At 43.6% G+C, this 19,121-nt stretch overlaps 1 protein-coding gene across 2 annotated transcripts in view; it reads left to right on the top strand.

Moving 5' to 3' along the window:
* Window positions 1–18,921, top strand: part of SUPT7L (SPT7-like STAGA complex gamma subunit) — a 19,354-nt gene extending 433 nt beyond the window's left edge. Inside the window, exons 2-5 of one of the 2 annotated variants that reach the window (XM_019527383.1) lie at window positions 70–725; window positions 7,008–7,332; window positions 11,024–11,261; window positions 15,903–18,921. In XM_019527383.1, the coding sequence (XP_019382928.1) occupies window positions 313–725; window positions 7,008–7,332; window positions 11,024–11,261; window positions 15,903–16,165 (1,239 nt within the window). In that variant the 5' untranslated portion in view covers window positions 70–312 and the 3' untranslated portion in view covers window positions 16,166–18,921. Of the gene's footprint in view, window positions 1–21; window positions 726–7,007; window positions 7,333–11,023; window positions 11,262–15,902 lie in introns of those variants that run through there. The other variant, XM_019527382.1, reaches the window with a different exon arrangement.
* The last annotated feature ends 200 nt before the right edge of the window (window positions 18,922–19,121 follow it).

A 19,121-nucleotide genomic window follows, 5' to 3' on the forward strand; every position in this document is an offset into this window, starting at 1 on the left:
TTTTTTTTTTTAGGAGAGAAAAACGGTAGCACCTCCTGCCTCACCACCAGCATCTCTCTCTTTCTGTAGGGCAGCGAGGGACGCTTGGGTCCCTGGCTGTAAGAACGCTTTGAAGACCAGTGTGGCTTGAGCGTTGCCTGAAGCGAGGGCTTTTTCTTTGCTCTTGGTGTTAGAGTGGCACAAGCTTCCTCACTCTAGTGGCTCCCTCTCAGCGGCCAGCCCCCTGCAGTTTGGGGTTTGCACCCAAGAGATGTGGCACGCTGCTCGGTAGCCTCTCTCCGCTGCTATCTTGCATACCTCATTTGCACGAAGATGCTGCGCTACTGGGGTGAAATCCCCGTCTCGGCCAGTCAGGCCAACCGCAGCTCTTTTGATTTGCTTCAGCGTGAGTTTCGCATGGTGGAAGTCCAAGATCCTCCGTTGCATCAGCCCTCGGCGAACAAACCCAGACCCACCACCATGCTGGACATCCCGTCGGAGCCCTGCAGCCTCACCATTCACACCATCCAGCTCATCCAGCACAACCGGCGGCTACGCAGCCTCATCGCCATGGCCCAGGCCCAGAACCAGCAGCAAGTTGAGGGCATCAAAACTGAAGACAGTGAACCTCTGCCCTCCCGTCCTGCTTCTCCACCTCTCCCTGATGACCTGCTTCCTCTGGATACCAAAGTCCCCAAACTGCCATTTCAGCTGAGGCACAGTGACCCAGAGAGTGACTTCTATAGGTGCGTTGGAGGTATTGTGGTATAGGTTGTAGCCTTGTTGATCTAAGGACATAGGCAGATGTGGATCTTTGGGTAAACCTGATATCTCTTAGACCAATTCAAATACTTGGAAAAATCCTTGCAAAGAAGCTGGAAAAAAGCTTGCAAAGAAGAATTTTTCCAACAGTTTGAGTTGGTCTCATAAAAGATACCGGATTTACCCAAAGAACCTTGTCTGCCCTGGTGTTACTGTGGTTTCAATCTGTGCTTCAGGCAGACCTGTGTATTTTGAATCTGGATTCCTGTGGGCAGCTCTCCGATTGGAGGGCTTGTTAGAGGGGAAGCCTGTCACAGTAGAAAAAATAAATTAAACTCCATTTTTGTGTGAGCAAGGTGCAGGGCATTTTGCTTCCATGTGCTGTGGCTTCCTATCTGTAATGTGGACTGTAATGCTGGATTTCCCATATCAGTCATCCTTTTAGCCATTTATAGCACCAAGTTGAGATGGTAGTATTAGTACTTTGTAGTATTAATAGATGAGATGGCAGTATTAGTTGAGATGGCAGCATTAGTACCTGATGCCTGAAGCTCTCGGGGGAACTTTATGGATCTTAAGAAATTTAATTAAGTCCCTTGATACCCTCATGGAAGAGGCATTTATCTCCATTCTAGAGGCAGGGGCAGAGTAGATGGTCAGAGTAGCCCAAGTTCCCAGCTGCGTCAGAAATCCAGATCTTAATTGTGTGGTGTAGCATGAGATGTCATTAATATCTTTGCCCTGTTGATTCTTGTAGAAGCTCTCTGTGGTTTTGGAGTCTGAGAAGAGATGCCCAAGTGAGGGTAGTTTGCAACTTGTTTAACTTAGCATGTGCTTCACATAACAAATTCTTTCTTATTTAGCACATAACAAGCTTTTGGGTTTAGTCAAGTTTCTGTTATACAACTTTGACATATTTTTGATCAGATTATACTTTGTCTTAGAAAAAGGGCTGTATCTGTATCATCTTGAAAAGGAAATGAGTTATTAATACTATTTATAGTACTAACATCTGAGCCTCAACAGGATTCAGACCTACAGACATCTTGACCAAAGTCCTTTTTACCCCCCACCCCACTGACTGCAGTGGATAAGAAGAGTAGGGGGACATTATTTAATGATCTCCACCAGGGGGAGTTTAAGGATCAGATTATGAAAACTTAATACAACATAAATTGTTTGGGTTAGGGAGAGGGGGGTTGTAATAGGCTGCGGTAGAGTTCGGAATGTGCTACAAAAAGCAGTTGAATTGCTTGTCTGACGAACCAAACAGACTTAAAGCTTTCCAGGAGAGGAATAGATCAATAAAGCATGAGCTTCGTTCTGTTCTAGTTCAGAACAGAGAAAATCCCTACGATGTTAAGGTGCTCATATGACTAAGAATAGCAGCTGCATTCCTAGGTAGAGCATAATTGGAAGAGTTGTCAGCCCTGTCTTTTTCACTACACAAAGATATAAAGACAATGGTAAAAATAATTTAGGTGCCAGAGAAATGGTATTAAGCTATACTGATGACTGAACTAATCCAATCCCCTTTTTGCACTATTACACTTCTAGAAAGGGGTGCTTACATGTAGTTATACAAAAATTAAGAGGTTTTTATTATTGAAATGAAAACAGTGCCATAAAGCCCTAACATTTAAGTTTTGATAACGTACGTTAAATTTATGATCTTTGAACTGGAGATATCAAGCATTACATGGCTTCTGCAGCTTTCTCTTTCCATGCTATGGAATCAGCTTAAAAGAAACTCAATGTACCCCCTTAATTTCCCTCCCCTTCCCCTCATCCCACCTAAACATCCCAAATGCTGCTGCTGTTCTCCCACTCTCTGGTTTGCTGCTGCAGGTCTGTCTGGATTGATGCTATTTCCCTCCCTAGCCTGTTATAGGTATGAACTTTGCACTTCCAGTTCAGTTGCTGTTTCTGGATAGGGTAGGGATGTGGCATTGAGAAGGTGGTTCATGTTGGGAATGCCAGCTAATGGTTAGGAATGGTTTGGTTTTGAAGTACAGAGGCAAGCTTTTGTGTGGGAATGTGCTGATGATCAAGAAGGATTCCGGTGGTAGAGATTAGAAGGAAGCTACCTTCCTCAATTGGACTAGTTTTTGTATCTACTTCCGGACAGTTTTCAGTTATCCATCAGGGAACCAGACAGTTTTCCCAGAGTTAAGTCAACACTGCTTGTGGGAGTTACTGGAGGTACCTGAAGAACCTTCCATGGGCAAGTCCAAAGCAATGGAACTAATTGAGAAGGACTGTGGGGAGGGAGAAGAGCTTCCCAGGAAAACCCTTTTTTTTTCTCTGTTGAATCGTGTGCTCTGTTCTGTAGCACACTTTGTAACTAACTTAACCTTGTTTTTTTAGTCTTGTCCTTTTATGTAATCACATGAGGAGGGGGAATGGCTGTCAAGTGATGGAATTTTTGCACCTCATTTAGTAGAAATTCAGCTTGACAGTGTAATGTTTCATAAAATTGAAGTGCTCATGAGAAAGTAATATCTTTTCTCTAGATCTGCTGTGAGCTCACAACACACTTGTGGGAAAGTCTATCATTTCAATGTGCTATTTTACATGAGTCACTGTTGTTACTCCGCACATTCATTTGGCCCAAACACCTTGACCTTCACATGCTAATTTAATAGGGAATGGGCCACACAGTTTCCTTTCCTGTAAATGAAAAGACTTTGCTAGAAAGGAACTCATACATGCATGCTTCTGACTGTTTCAGGTAGGGGCATTTGATGGATGGCATCGTGTCATGCTAACTGATGACACAGAAAATGTGCCATTTCACGATGCCTGCAGCCTCCGTAACCCTGAAGGCGCCATTTGATTGGGCTGAGTTGGCAGGTTTGTCACTGTGCTCTGATACGATGTTTTGTACACTACAGGCCCTTTGGGGCCTGGGAAAAGCTAGCATTTTAGTTTCTGACTTGTTGGATTGAGTAAATAGCTATCCCTTCTGTAACGGCAATCCACAAAAAAGTAGAAGTGTATATAGGCCTTTATGTAGATAGGTAATTCAAGAACAGGGTTATTAGTGACAAATAGACCAGTGTCCCAGAATATTTGTGGCAATCATGACAGTGCCTTATATCCATTTCCTCAGAGAAAGTCTTATTCCTTACCTCCAAATCTATACATACATCTGCTGAACCTGATTGCAGATCTAGGACTTGGTCACTGCTGGCAACTAAATTTAGGGGTGCAGGCTTGTTTATTCACCACATTCATGTGACACATATGGAAAACAAGCTCAGATTAGGTTTGTATCTGGATGGGAGACATAGCTACTAAAGGAAATGGGTATCCTGCTCTCAGTCAGTAGAGCTAGTGTTTTTTATAGATTGTAAAATTGTAAGGGGTTGGAAGGGACCTTGCAAGATCATTGGGTCCAGCCTCCCTGCACCAGGCAGGAAAGACAGCTGGGGTCGAGTGACACCAGTGAGGTGACCACCCAGTCTCCTTGAAGATTTCCAGGGTACGTGATTGCGCCACCTCTGGAGGGAGTTTATTCCACAGTGCGGACACCCTAACTGTGAAGACGTTTTTCCTAGTGTTAAGCCTGAAATGGTCATACAGGAGTTTGTGGCTATTACTCCTGGTTTTCCCCAAGTGTGCCCTGGTGAACAGTTGTTCGCTGAGCCCTTGATATCCTCTGATATAGCGGTAAGCTGTTCACAAGGGCTGTGACTTGGGGACATCAAATCTTGGTTGAAGTATAAAACCAGGTTTCTTATTAATTATGTTCTTCAGTCTGAAACCAGATCACCCGAGATAACTTGGAGAGGATGAAGAGCAGAATTTTTTCTTCAGTTCATTTGTAGTTGGCAGCATTTGATTTTTAGTAAAGTCACTATTCCCTCCCATATGATACATTTGTTGATGATCTTTCCCTGTTTGTGGGGGTGTTTCACAAAGGAGAAAGAAAAACACTTTAACTTAAAAAGAAACAGAAAGTACAGAAGTTAGAAAGGGAACAGACGTAGGTCTAACAGTTGAAAGTGCATCTCCCTTTCTCGATAATTGATAAGATAATTGATTGTGGTCTTTTCATCTGGGGTTCTGGCTAGATTTGGGTTTGGGTATTAAGACGGAAGGCAGGGTAGATATGCATGTTATTATTGGATATTAAGATTCTTTTTAGAAGTTTTGAATAGGGATAATTTTTCGCTGTGTTTCTGAGTGCTGCTCTTTATTTTTAAACAATAGCAGTGCTTCATCCTAGAGGTTGCTGCATGTTCTGGGTGGGCATAGAGATTTCTTTGCCTAGTCTATTAGTTTAAGCTTGCCGAGTGGTTTGGGTAAATGGTCCAGCATAAGTAAAGTAAATTCTTACACCAGTGATGACTTCTAGGCTGTTTTGGGATCGTATTTTTAGGGGGCATCTATCTGTGTCCTTCTATATGTGTTGTAAAGAAAGAATAATTTTTTATGAGTGTGTTTTTCTTCAATTGCTGGGGAAAGTGGAGAGCTAGTTCTGTAGTACCAAAGATATGGGAGGCTCTCAGGGAGCCATTGAAGACTGCTTCAGTAAAAAAGAGTATGAAACAGCATGGATGACCCTTGGGCTACAGGGAAACTGCTGATTTTTCAGTTAATTTATCAGAGTGCCTGCTGTCTCCATTCCAAAGTTGACAACATAAGTTGCATCTTGATTTTTGTTGAATTGTTTCCTAAAGATTTCATTACTGGGAGGAGCTGATGATCTGAGATCCACATTCCTATTTTTAATCCTCCAGGTAATGCCCTGATCTGAGGTTTTTACTGTGCTATGATATTTTTTTTTCTATTTAAATGGTTTTCACGCTAGTGAAAGGTGCTGAATTGATTGCTCTGAACAATAAAGCCCTTGAGATGGCCACAGAATGATATTGATACTGAAAGCAGCAATAAGTGCTTCCTCCCTCTCTTCCTCTGAAACACTTGTCATTTGTTGGTATGGTGAAGAAGTTTGATATATAGTTCATCCTATAGGTTAGTGTGGTAGGGCTCCACGTCCCATTTTGCTTATCTGAAACTGAAAGATACTGGTTTGTGATGATATGTTGTGTGGTAGAGACACCAGTGCATGTTTGACTTTAAGACCCTAAGTGGTTAGCAAATATTTCTAACATTGCAACAGGGCTAATTTTTGGAAAGACAGGGTGATAAGAGTATTTGAATGGGAGGTGGGGAAATTGGCAGTCAGGTTGTATAAGGGGAAGGAAATGGAAGACAGGTCATAAGCTGCATTTTAAGCTTGAATTTTAAATTATCTTAGATGAGGCTCTTACTTTCCTGTATTCTATATTCCTCCTCAGATATTTCCTAGACTTTGTGAAATTCTCCAATGCTAACCTGCCTCTGTGAAAACTTCTGTGACTTGCACATTAACAAATAATGTATTAAATGTTGTAAGACAAAGCTAGTAAGTCCTGTTCATCCTGGGACTGCTAGGCCCATCACTTTCTATCTATCTAGAGTGTAACCGGGAATCTTCTGCTCCCCCCTCAGCAAGGGCAGAATGTTCACTACACCTGGGCTGGGCTGAGAACCCCTGTTTTAAGACAGACTATTTCTTCTACCATGCTTCTTTGTTGGCAACTTATATTGCAAATTGGACTGTTTCTCTTGGCTTTTCTACTGCACCAGAGGCAGTAGATAAACGTGACCTGCAAAAGAGGGGAAAATGGACATGCACCTTTTTGCTGCTTTTGCCTTAAAGTATGTATACGTTCTGTTTTTTTTTTTTTTAACATTACCGATTCATGTCTTGTCTGTTCTGGAAGCCTCTGTGCAGGACTGCATAGCTGGCAGGTCTATGACATCAGTGATAACAAGGAAGTGAAATGTGATTCATTGAGAGGATAAGTGCTTTGCATTCAGGTTATTTAAAACTCCTTTTGGTATGTGTCAAGCATCTGTTTTAATTCAAACCTCTGGGAGAAAGCTCTTGGTATGAAGGGATTCAATTAAAGCCTGAGAGAGCCCCGCAGGCCACATTTTTAAATCATCCAAGGAATCTTTCAGCATAAAAAAGGAAGACAAGATGTGGCATTCCTGATTTCTAAGGGAAGAAAAATAAGCTGTTAAAAACCTTTTGGGTCTCTTTTTTGTTTACAACAGAAAAGCTGTGAAGGACTTCAAATCAATAGCTTCTCTTTTTCAGGTCACCTTTGATTAATAATGAGAGATTGTATGTATAATAATTGTTTCTTCCTCTTCTCCAGTTTTCTGAGGTGTGTGAAGACCTAACTTATGTTTATCTTCTGTGTCCTTAGAGGGAAAGGGGAACCCGTAACTGAGCTGAGTTGGACCTCCTGCCGGCAACTTCTCTACCAGTCAATGGCCACCATCCTTGCACATACAGGGTTTGAATGCGCCAATGAGAGTGTCCTGGAGACCCTGACAGACATTGCTCATGAATATTGTTTGAAGTTCACCAAGCTGTTGCGCTTTGCTGTAGATCGCGAGGCGAGGCTTGGTCACACCCCTTTCCCGGATGTCATGGAACAGGTGTTTCATGAAGTGGGCATTGGCAGCGTGCTCTCTCTGCAGAAGTTTTGGCAGCACCGTATTAAAGATTACCACAGCTACATGCTGCAGGTGAGGAGAGAAATAGGGGATCCACCGCCTTAAGAAATATGCTTCCAGGGCAGTTGCTTGTTGTTATAGAGCAGGGGTGGCCAATTTGCAGCAGTAGTGGCATGGGCAGCCTCTGTGTGTGGCATGCTGCAGATCAAGGAGGGGATAGGCAACACAGCAGGAGGGCAGATATGACAGAAAGCAGAGCAGGAGATCAGACAGGAGCACAGGGTAGGCAGCAGAAATTAGAGGAGGTTGGGCAGGGACCACAGAAGGTGTAAAAAGCAGAGCATCAGTTTGGGCAGAGGAGAGGGACAGTATTGCTAACCACGTTGTGCCAAAATAATGAGATGAACTATTTAAAAATCAAGAGATTGGCATGTAAATCATGAGATTCTATTTTTGAAGTGTATGTTTGTGGCAGGGATTATTTGTGAAGGTATGGGCGGGGGCTGTGTGTGTGTGGGGGGGACGGTTTGGAGCCCAGGGAGGGAGGGTCTGCGCACACTCTGGCAGGAGGTGGGGTACTGTGGGTCAGGAGTGAGAGGCAGCAAGCAGGGCTGGCAGGGGCTGTGGCTTGGGAGTGAGGAGCAGACACAGAGACACAGACAGCACCCAGCTCATAAGTGGAGGGGAAGGGGTAGGGGGGAAGTTTGAGCCTCCCATGTTGAGGGAGGGAGTGTGGCAGGAGCAGGGGCTAGGGTGAATTGGGCCCTGGGGTGGGTTGTCTAGAGGTGTGCGGGGGCACACTCCTGGGGGAGGCATGTACCCCTCCATAGAACAGTGGCGGGCTTCCTGCTTTGGGCTCTGTGCCCTGCTGCCTTTGCCCCAGGAGCCCAGCTGCGTCATACCATTGCTGCCCACCTGGCAGCAGGAAGCATGCTGGCGTTGTGTGGCTGAGCTGGGGCAAAGGCAGCAGGGCGCAGAGCCCTGAGCACACAGCCGGCAGCCCACCTCTGCCCTGTGATAGGAACATGCCCCCCATGCCTCCCTTGGGTGTGCGCTGCTGTGGGGAGCTATGCCCCGCCCCTGCACCTCTTCCCCATTCACCCCAGCCCCTGCTCCTGCCCCACTCCCTCCCTCACTATGGGGGCCTCAGTCTGCCCCCTGCCGCCCCTGTTCTTTCCCTTCCCCCCCACCCCTTCCCATTCACAGACTTACCAGCTGGGAAACTCTGGAGATTTGCGGGTTTGATTTTGAGACCGTGAGTTGGAGTTATTTTGACTTAGAAATCGTGACTCTTGCAGTGTTTTCATGACAGTTGGTATTACTGCAGGGATCAGAGTGGCACTTGGGGAGGGTGCAGGGCTTGCTTGTGGCACGTGCGCCAAAAGGTTAGCTCCCATTGCTATGGAGAACTGTCTGGCTCAGGAAGTTATGATCCAGCTAGACCATCTAGCTTCAGGAAGCCAGGGAACTTATGACAGGTTTTCTTTGTGGAACAGTAAAGGCCTAGGGTGGGGGCATACTTAACTTTTTGGAGAGAAAGTCCCTTGCTCTTGAACTGCCTGCCCCCGTGCCAACTTGGAAGGGATGTTGATGGCCATGGAGCGTGCTGCATTTTTGTCCAGAAGAGTGGGGCCAGTTTGAGCCAGGAGCTGAAGGAAGAAAGACCTTGGGAATCTTTTACATTTTCATCATCTGTTTTTTCCCCAGCAGCTCACAGTGTGTGCTCAGTACTGAAAGAATCTGTTGTTTGAAAAGGAAATGATGAGATGAGAGACTCCATTCATCTAGAGAACTTGTGGTTAAATCCCATCAAATACCAGGACCCTGATTTACCTGGTCTTTTATCCGTTTATGGAAACAATCCCATAGCTGCAGTGGGTTGTCTTATTTGTGAGGTGTTTTATCTGAAGCGAGTGGCAGTTACCCTGTGTGTGTTGGTGGGGAGGGGAATGCACATGTGCATGTGCATAGTAGTAAAGCACCTGGTATTAATCAAAGTAACTCAAGTTAATCTGTGTTCAGCTTGACACACAATGTGGAACAGTCCCTGTGTAAGGAAAGCAAAATCACTGGGCAGAAGGAAAAGGTCAGGGGAGAGTAATCAACACGATTTCTGTTGCTGCAGGGCATTGTGATATTTAGCTGTATTCTAAATAAACTAGTGAGCAAGCAAATAAAACTCATTTTAATGTGCAGCTTGTGGGCTGGTGTGGTTTGTTAAAGCTGTGCAGGAAACTCAGTCTTTTGGGAATACACCACAGAGTAGCGTTGCTATGAGCTATTAAACAGCTGCTGCTTTCCACTTTAGAGGTGGCTGCATTTCACTGGTGAGAGAAACAGTTTCTGATTTGTTAAAGCTCTTTGGAATGGAAGTTGCTGTTCATGTATATGCAATAACTGTAGGGAATAGGATTTCCTTCAACCACATTTTCTATACTTAAACACCAGCATATTGTTTCAGCAACAGAGACACATTGTCTCTTTTGTGGGCTCATGCAGGTGCCAGGGGTGCGGAGGACCTGGGAATTCTATCTTTGTTTAGCAAGAAGAGAGAGACTTGTACCCTATGTAAAGTAGCTAGTCCATGACCTGAAGCAAAATCTACCTCAACTAATCTTTCTAGGGATTTATACTTGCTCATTATTATGGTATTTGCCCACTCATTGATCTTGCAGCAGCACTCCTTCTGTCTCTCTGCCTGGACCCTGTGGCCTAAACAGTTTGTGTAGATTAGAGCCATCTGCACTTATGTGTAGCATGAAAATCATGAGCATGAACGCAAAAAAACACCTTGTCTGGTATCCTGATTGTATTAATTAAAATAGATTTTTTTCTGTTCCTGCCACATCTCATGCTGTCTGAGTTCTGTGTTTCCTGCCTAACTGTGCCAGTACAGCTCGTCCCCATATTGCAGTAACCTTCATCCCTCTTCCATGCTGTTCCTCTGTTTGGGCTCAGGGTCCTACATGCCTGGCCTACAGTTTCCTCTGCTTTTCTGGCATATGTCTAGACGAGAAAATAGATTTTGTTTAAAAATAGCTCTCTCAGCACATCTCTGTGCATCCTCGTAACAGCCACTGTTATTCCAGCAAGTGGACTTTCCTGAGCAAGATTTGCTGAATGATATAAAACTACGTGATACAGGCAAGCATCTGCATTAGAAACAAGAGACTGTGAAGACTGTGAAACATGCTTTATTGATTGCCTACGATTGAAAAGGACCTAAGTGTCTAGGGTGTGAAATTTTGCTGCTGAATTTCCTCCCTATATTCATTCAGTATTCTGCAGAAAAAAACCTCACTGCACTTTTTTGCTATTGAGTGGAAGATAGCTAGGTTGTATAAACTGTGGTTGAAAATGCTGACAAACAGCCCAGGAGTTGTGTGTGTTTGGGTTTTTTTTTTTAACCCAAGAAGTGGGATGCAGGACACACCTGCACTCTTATTTGGTGCTGTGCACTTTGACTAGAGTGAATTTGACTTCTGGGCTCCATGTGTGAAATAAGAGGGCTTGATGTTTAGCAACCAGGTTACAGTTTTGAGAGGCTTCATTCATTTGCCTGTTAAAACCCTTTGATAAGAGAGGAAAGGAGTTCTGGAAGGCTGTAATGTTATCATGGCGTATCATTGATGTTTACTATAGAGCCTGTTCCTTTGAACAGTAATGAATAGTCTGTTGGAGACTGGGGACATTGCATCATGGCTGCCTTCACTGCTATATCTGAAAACCACCCTTTCTTTATCTTTCCAACAATTCCTGGTAGGTTAGCAAGCAGCTCTCGGAAGAGTATGAGAAGATTGTCAACCCTGAAAAGGCAGCAGAAGACACAAAACCTGTGAAGATTAAGGAGGAGCCAGTCAGTGATATCACCTTCCCCATAAGCGAGGAACTAGAGGGAGATCTGGCATCTGGTGACCAGTCTTTGCCAGTGGGGGTTCTTGGAGCTCAGAGCGAGCGTTTTTCTGCTAACCTGGAAGTGGAAGCATCCCCACAGACTTCAGGTAGGAGGCTGTCTATCATCAGTCCTTTAGCTTTCCCAAATAACCTCATTTCAGTTACTTTAACAAAACCACAGCTGATGAGGGGATTTGGGGCAGGGGGAGAAGGGTGGGTACAGTGAGAGAATAAAGTTCCATTTTATAATAAAGAGCCATATTATAATAAAGAGCATTAGTGAGGTTCATGTAAAATCTTGGACAAACAACACTGGATGCAAAACAAGGAGGAGATGTAGTAGGTAGTGGAGTGCTAAAGATTGGCCCTATACAAAAAATATAGGAATATTCTCTAGAAATAGTGAAATACCTCACCATCATACCATAATGTTACTTTAATGATAGCAGCCTTTGTTCCGGTTCTATAAAAGAAAATGTTCTACATAGGTACCAAAAAGCATTGGCTTGACATCTGTGCAAGCCATGACATTGTGTGATACTCTCCAATAACGGACTGAGTACTGTGGCTGCAATAATACTGCTAACGTGCTTACTACTAGCATGAAATACTGTAGTACCTTGTTTGGACAAAGGTAGCTTTCTTCCACCATCCTAGTATGTGGGTTGATGTGAAAGAGATTTTCCTGTGAAGCAGAAGCTGCTGCTCTTTATTCTAATTCCCAGTGAATAAGTGGTTAGAAAATCCAGTTGATTTTCCTTATGAGAGGTTATGCCAGGGGTACACTTCCACTTCCTTTTCCCTGAACAAACAGCACAGAAATTCTGCGGTTGCCATGTGGTGCTTGGAGGTGGTCCAAGAGTAACTCAAAATGGGGACGCCTGTTGCTGGATAAGTTCAGGCTTGTTTAGTTTCCTTTGACAACACACTAGTGGCGCTGCCTCTAGTTTGTTAGTTTTCATTGAGGTTCTGCACCAAAGTATATGAATCAGGCCTATCAGATAGCTCGTGGGCAGAGGTTTATATAATTGAAAAATTGTGGATGCAGTCTTTGGTACAGGAACAGTTTCATGAACCAAATAATGATAGCAGCTAAATTCGTGAAGGAATTAATAGAGACATGGGCCTTGCATGTAGAGTTGAACCTGGCCTGCACTGCTTATGAACCTTACCTTTCTGATGACTCTTCATTCACTTATATGATGTGGCCTGTTGAGTCTCTTGTTCTAGTGGATCAACGTCCACATCCCAAAACCACTACGATTGATTTGGCCTTGGAGGCTGAACCCTTCTTGCTCATAGAAGTCATCCTCCAGGTGAGCATTGGTGGGCAACGTGGGCAGTCTCCCCAGTGCAGTGGCCTGTGTTGTATCTGTTTTGTACGTACACCTAAGTTTCACACTCTCTACATACTGACTCGGCACCATTTACCACCTCCAGATTCCCTGGAAAATGGCAACACTCCCCTTCATCCCTCTCAAAAGAAGGTGTGTTGTGAGTCTTATTTACAACCTACTAAACTCATGCTGTTCCCTGCAGTAATAAATGTTTCACTTAGAAATCCAGTTAAAAGCTATGAGGTCTGTTCTACAATTAACCTTAATCCAAGTTACGTGTGTACTGAGGGGAGACTAGGCCTCTGAGTCTATTAGTTATGTAAAGAATAACACACTCTGCTGGGTTTTAGAAAACGCAAATCCCACTGACGTTTGGTTGGAAGCTTTTATTGTTGTCTGTGGTGCCTCTGAAATGTGAAGGGCTTTTATTTTTGTGGGGGAGGGAATAAGCGGGCCTCTGTTGGCCCATGTGGAGATGCGAGTGATTCATCTGAAAAGCTTGGTATTAGCGTCTACCACTTGAGACCAAGAGGTTAGCATGCTAGCTGTATATTAAACGCCTTGTGCCTCTCTGATATCGGATTGATGTTTTCTAATTAAGAATACAAGTGCTCTGTTCCTTCCTGCAAATCCCTGTTCACTTTACAGGGGCCTTTGGAAACCTCATTGCTGTAAGAAGTCCCACTGTGAAGCTGGGCAGTGTTGAGTCTAGAATACCAGAGGAGGGAAGAGGAACAGGCTGGAACTGGGATTCAGAGCATCCTGAAAATAAGAATGAGGCCATTAGTGGGGGAAACAGCATCCAGTAGTACAGAGCAAGGTGTCAGGAGCAATTCCATTCTAGTCCAGATTCTGACCGTGCACGTTATTGAGGGCAAGGGCAAATCACTTAATGTCTTTGCAGGTGGGGAGGCTGAGGCAAAATTTGAGGTACTGTTTTTATACCCAGTGGCATATCTTGAGGATTAGATTATTTGAAAAGTGCTTGAAGTTAAAGCTTTGAAGACAAAATCGCCAATAAGCGAGGCTTGTTGTTGGTTAGTAGCGATGCTCTCAATGACAGATGGCAAGAACTAAAGGGAATAGGCATTAGTGATTTAGGAGTAATTGATGAAAGAAGTAAACCCTAAATATGTCTTTCTCCCCTGACTATTGTTTAGACGGGGTTGTAACCTTAAATCTACAGGACTGATAGCATGTTGATAATGATGGGTCCCTCACAGCTGACAAGAGTATATTCACTTGTAAGTAATTTAATGGGAGTCTTTACTGCGGCTTTTTGGACACTGCCAGGCCCTGTAGTTCTTAGTTTCTGTCTTCTAAGCTATGCAGCCTCCTCTCATCCCACTGGGTTTTCTAAAGCCTGTCCTGGGCTCAGCAGCTGTGGTAGGGTCTGTTGACTACACCACAAGTAGAAAGCTTGCAGTATAGATGCCATGGTGATGTTAGTGGAAGATTTTTCTTTGTGTAATCACAGTAATGGGATTACAAAAGGTTTGGCTCATCACCCAGAAGCTCAGCTGCTTTTTCAAACAGGAGCCAAGTCTCTCGAGTCTACACACTATGTTTGGAAATCTCACAAGAGCTGCCTTCTTTGTTTGCCAAATATGTCTTTTATTTTTCATGGGAATTTAACCCTGACCTAGAGAGATCAAATTTCAGAAAGAGGAAAGATTTCAGTTTCCATTCAATCCTTTGCTGTTATGCTGAGACTTGCAACAAGGGACCTAATTAGTAAATTATGGTAGTGGGATTTTTTTTGGTTTTATTTTTTAAAATAATATGCAGAAATAACAAAATCTATAATTACCCCTCTTGGGGCAAAAATAAATTAGAACAAAATTGCCTGGTGCTGCATAAAAATACACAGATCTATATAAGTTGACATAGAAGGTCCTGAAGACAAACCAAGATGCATGCCAGTCTATGGCTAGACATAATGTTACCGACTGCTTTTTAATGAATGCAGCAGAGTGCAGTGTGGACACTTAGCCACTGAGGCCTGAACTAAGAGCCAGTAAATTCCTTTAGGGTCAGCCACTGAACAACTATCCAGTGATAATGAGCTAGGCTTGAACTGGTGACCAAGTAGTGGAAGGTTCCTTATCTCATGACCATTTTCTATAAGGTAAGATTTTGTGCATGTCATTGGATACTTTTTGCTTTGGGTCAAGCCAGGGCTTCTCTGTGAATTGTGTAGTAGCCCTTCTGCCTAATTCAAGGTACAACTGAAAGGAAAGGCATAAAATGAGAAAGGATCAGCAGAGGTTTGGGCCATTCATCCAGCTTTCACAGACTTCTCTAGAAGAGATCTTTGTTGAAGTTTTGGGCAGAAATCATGATTGTATTCGTTTGTAGTGAAGTAATGCCAAAAAGTCCCAACCCAGCTCAACTGAGCAAAATGCTGTGCAGAACAAGAAGATGCAAAAAGTTGGGTTAATAAATGTTAGGAGTTTGGAGTTAGGATGGAGGTCACCACAAGATCATGTGGTTCCATGGGTGAGCAGCACTTAGGAGCTTTGAATGGTTTTAATGGATCTGTTTTTTTTAAGCAGACACTGAAAATTCCCTCCAAATTCCGGACTCCTTACTTTTCCCTGAAAACATGACCCAGGGCTCACTGACACTTTTGCTTCCTTTTAGTACAGGTTCTCTCCAGCTTGTCACCCCAAAATGATTAATTTCTTTAAAATAAACTACACGCCAGCCCCCCAGGTACAGACAATGGGCCCTTTCTCTCTTGGGTGCCTGCACTGCACTGCACTGCACTGCACTGATTCTTGTTAGGTCACAAGGTTTCACTCCACATTGCTGAAGGAAGTGATGGGTGTCTGGTGCAAGAAGGTGAGAAGTCTGTCAGTCACTTGAGAATTTGACATCCCAGTGCTGGGAGACTGAATGTGCCTTTTAAGGACTGTGCATTTACCTAACCTTTCTCTTCAGTTACTCTCCCATGTGCTATACTTCTCTCATAAAACAGCCCAGAGTCCAGTTTCTGACAATTTAGGGGTTCCTGATGCTGTCAATTCATCACTGTGTGGTGTACCTATACTGCTCCCAAAGTCCTGGCTCCATGGACAGCCTCCTTGTGCTCCTGGCAGTAGCTGTTGTTGCAGAAGTCTTGGAGGTTGTTGGAGCCCATTTAAATTGGCTCTTCCCCTTGGGAAGTTCGTTAGAGGATTGCTTTTAGGGGGCAGTGGGTCCTTTTCCAAGAGAGGCCGTCACGGTATGTACTATTATTTAAAAAGTTTCAATTTTTGGTTGCATAGCTAGCCTTTTTCTAGAAGGAATAGCTCAGCTCTAGGGGTTACTTTGCCCTTGGGTTTCTCTAATTTATCCTGTTGTTTGCACCCATACATCCATTTTCATGCAGTTCTTATCCGGTGACTAATAGGTGCTCTCTCTTTCCAGGTGCTGAGGTGAATGCTTCCCCTCTCTGGAACTTGGCCCAGGTGAAAATGGAGCCACAGGAAAGTGAGGAGGGCAATGTTCATGGCCATGGGGTCCTGAGCAGTGATGTCTTTGAGGAGCCTATGTCTGGCATGAGTGAAGCTGGGATGCCACAGAGTCCCAATGGCTCTGAGAGCAGTTATGGCTCTCATTCCCCTGACAGCCTAATGGGATCCTCTCCTGTCTTCAACCAGCGCTGCAAGAAGAAGATGAAGAAAATGTGAAGGAGATGAAGGGGGCTTCTCTTTAGAGACCTGCTAGTGAGACAGTGACATTCTGTGAGCCTAGAGGGTGCCTGATCCCATGGGGATGGATAAAGGGATGAGCCCTGAGTTTTCAGGTGTGCTGTGTAAGTGCACATTACTTGTCTACCCATGATTCCTTTCTCCCTTGGGCTCTGTGCTCCATCCCTGCCCTAGAGAACTCACATGGGACCCATCCACTCAACCTGCAAAATGGGTGGTGTCACCATAAGACACTGGGAGGTGGGGTGGGTTGCCATGTGAGCAATGGTTATTAATGAGAATTGTTATGTCAAGATGCATGCAGACATGGGGATTATCTGAGTGGAGCCAGGACTGATCGCACTTTCTGGAGCAGTTCCTTCATTCCATTGGAATTGTATGTGGTGATATTAACCCAGCTGAGTTTTCCTGTGTGAAGTTCCTATCTTGACACCTTAATTTGAAATAACTTCTATTTTGGTGCCTTTTTATCGTGCAGCTGACTGATGACAATTATTTTTGTTCTGTGAAAGCTGCAGCTGATGTTCAATTCTGAGCTTTTAGCTGGATTCACTGAGTCTCTCATTCCCCCCCCCCCCCCCCCGAAAGCCAGAAAGAACATGAGTTAAGCATGAGCAATGGTTTAAACTGGCTCTTTACGTCTAACCTACTGGGAGGTTTGAGGGAGATTTACTGAGCCTTGAATTTGTCCGTACGATTGCAAGTTTATCTTTTGAAAGGATGAGCTCCAGGCACTGTATTTTGTTTGTCCATATAATAGGCCTGACTCTCATTCTTTTTCTTTCTCATTGTTTTTTATTTCATTATACAGAAATAGAAACAAGGCAGAATTTTTTTCTCTGAATATGTCTAAGACAGTGTGGCCTTTGGTTTCAGGGACAGGTGAAAAACCTACCAACTCCAATTTTAAAGTTTCTTTCTAGTAGGGAAAAATAATATTTACCTCTCAGTGGTTGTGCGGGGGTTGATTAATACCCAGAAGGCACTGTGATCCTTTGAGAAGTATTGTGTAAGTGTAAAATATCACTACTGTGTGGGATTGTTGCTGAATGGAGTGGGGAGATGAGAGCAAAGACAGCTAGTGAAGTGCTGGAAGATCTTCATTCTGGAGTGACAAGAGAAAGCAATCAAATACACCTTATATGAACAAGGACATAGATGATTACACTAGAAGAAAAGTTTCATGCTTTAAGGCATAAACCAACTACTTACTGTTGTAGTTAGGAAATTTCTATCTCCTGAGTAGGTGCTTTGACAGTGGCACTTGGTAATGGCAAGAGTCAAAAGCAGAATATTCTGCTAGATGGATTGTTAAGCTGGAGTGAAATGGCAGTCCCTTTGATCTCTTTAGCTAAACTAATTGCATGAAGGGTCACTCTTATTGGGCTGGGGTACAGGGTCCAGCCTTTTGGGAGCCTGTACCTTGCTCTGAACTCTGAATATTGTTCTGTTTGGTTTATTCACTTTGGGAACTTTACCAAATTATCTCATCGAAGAGGCCTGTGACATAATGCAGGCACATGCATCTGAGAGAATGGTGGGTGCCTTGATCACTGAATGGCTTTCAAGTCTTGTAACTGGCTCAAGAAGGAAGGCTTAACCACTCCTTGGGGTTGCAGAGTATCTTTCTTTCTCCAGGGCTTTAGTAGAATCTCTCAATCTTTAGTCTTCAATGCTTTCTTTATGCTGGTGAAGTACAGATGCTCCTGTCTTACTTTTTAATTATGCTCTTGTATTTTGTTTCCCTTCCACACCCATTCCCCACATAACGTACACTTTGCAGCAGGCCAAGCCTGAGTGCTTGAAGTACATTTAAATACTGTGGAAATTCACCCTCTATTGATTCTACCATGTAACCATAGCATAAGAGAGATGTGATATTGATTCTCTTTTTGAGAGTTGTTTATGCAGACAGATTAGAAATGCATCAGGATAGCTTGTACATTTTAAAATGATGGCAGGGTAAAATCTTTTACCTTTTTTTCCCACCCTGTTATACTAAGTGTCTTCTGACATTTGTACATTCGGTGATGCTTTCTTTTGTACAGATGGAAGCTTTAAATTCCAGTCAAGTAATTCCCTCAGAACATTCCTGAGATTTAGAGTGACATTTATCACGCTCAAAATAGTGACATTTCAAATCGAGCTTAGTAAGTTGCATACAGACAATGTGCTCTTTTGAGGAGCCAAACAAGATTTTACTAGACATTTATGCAGTCCACATCTCTTAGTCCCTGGACCTAAGATTATAGATTATAGTGAGATTGTGGTGCGTGCTAGAATTGGTGTGCTGACGACTTGGTCATGGAAAAAGCTCTCATCTTATCTTTTAACTGATGCCTGATGAGGGGTTCTGTTGAATGAACCAATTCAGAATTTCACAGTTTCATTGGCAACATCATCTTCCATTCTTCTATTTCCCACTGTGAATAGTTATGTGCTGACAAGTCAGAACATGGGATTTTGACAAAGCTTGTATCAAATGGCACTAATTTCTTTGGAAATCTGTCTTCCTGTCAGTAGAAATATTGCTATGGACTTGGAGAGATGGATCAGTAAGAATTATTTGTGTTGGGAGATTGTGTTGGAAATGGTGGAGGGACAGATCAGATAAGATCCTATACGAATGTACTGCGGTCTCAAATCTTTTATTCTCTAGAAAGTTCCTTTCCCTCCTCCTGTCTGAATACCTGAGCCTGACATCATGCCACCCTCCCTGCAAACACCACCACACATGCAGCTCTAGGTCTGATTTCCCCCTGCAGTCTTGTGATTTGACTCAATCCTCACTGTCAAGATGGGCAGAGGGCTTTATTGAAAGAGATTTTTTTTCAACCAGAAGAGCTTTCAACTGAAAAGGAAAATGGGAAACAAGATGGGAGGAGGCAGGAGAAAACAGTATGAATAAATGCTCACTTAACGAGGCTGCTGCATG

The sequence above is a fragment of the Gavialis gangeticus genome, unplaced genomic scaffold, assembly GCF_001723915.1.
Source record: "Gavialis gangeticus isolate Ggan-Ray unplaced genomic scaffold, GavGan_comp1, whole genome shotgun sequence".
Taxonomy (NCBI): domain Eukaryota; kingdom Metazoa; phylum Chordata; order Crocodylia; family Gavialidae; genus Gavialis; species Gavialis gangeticus.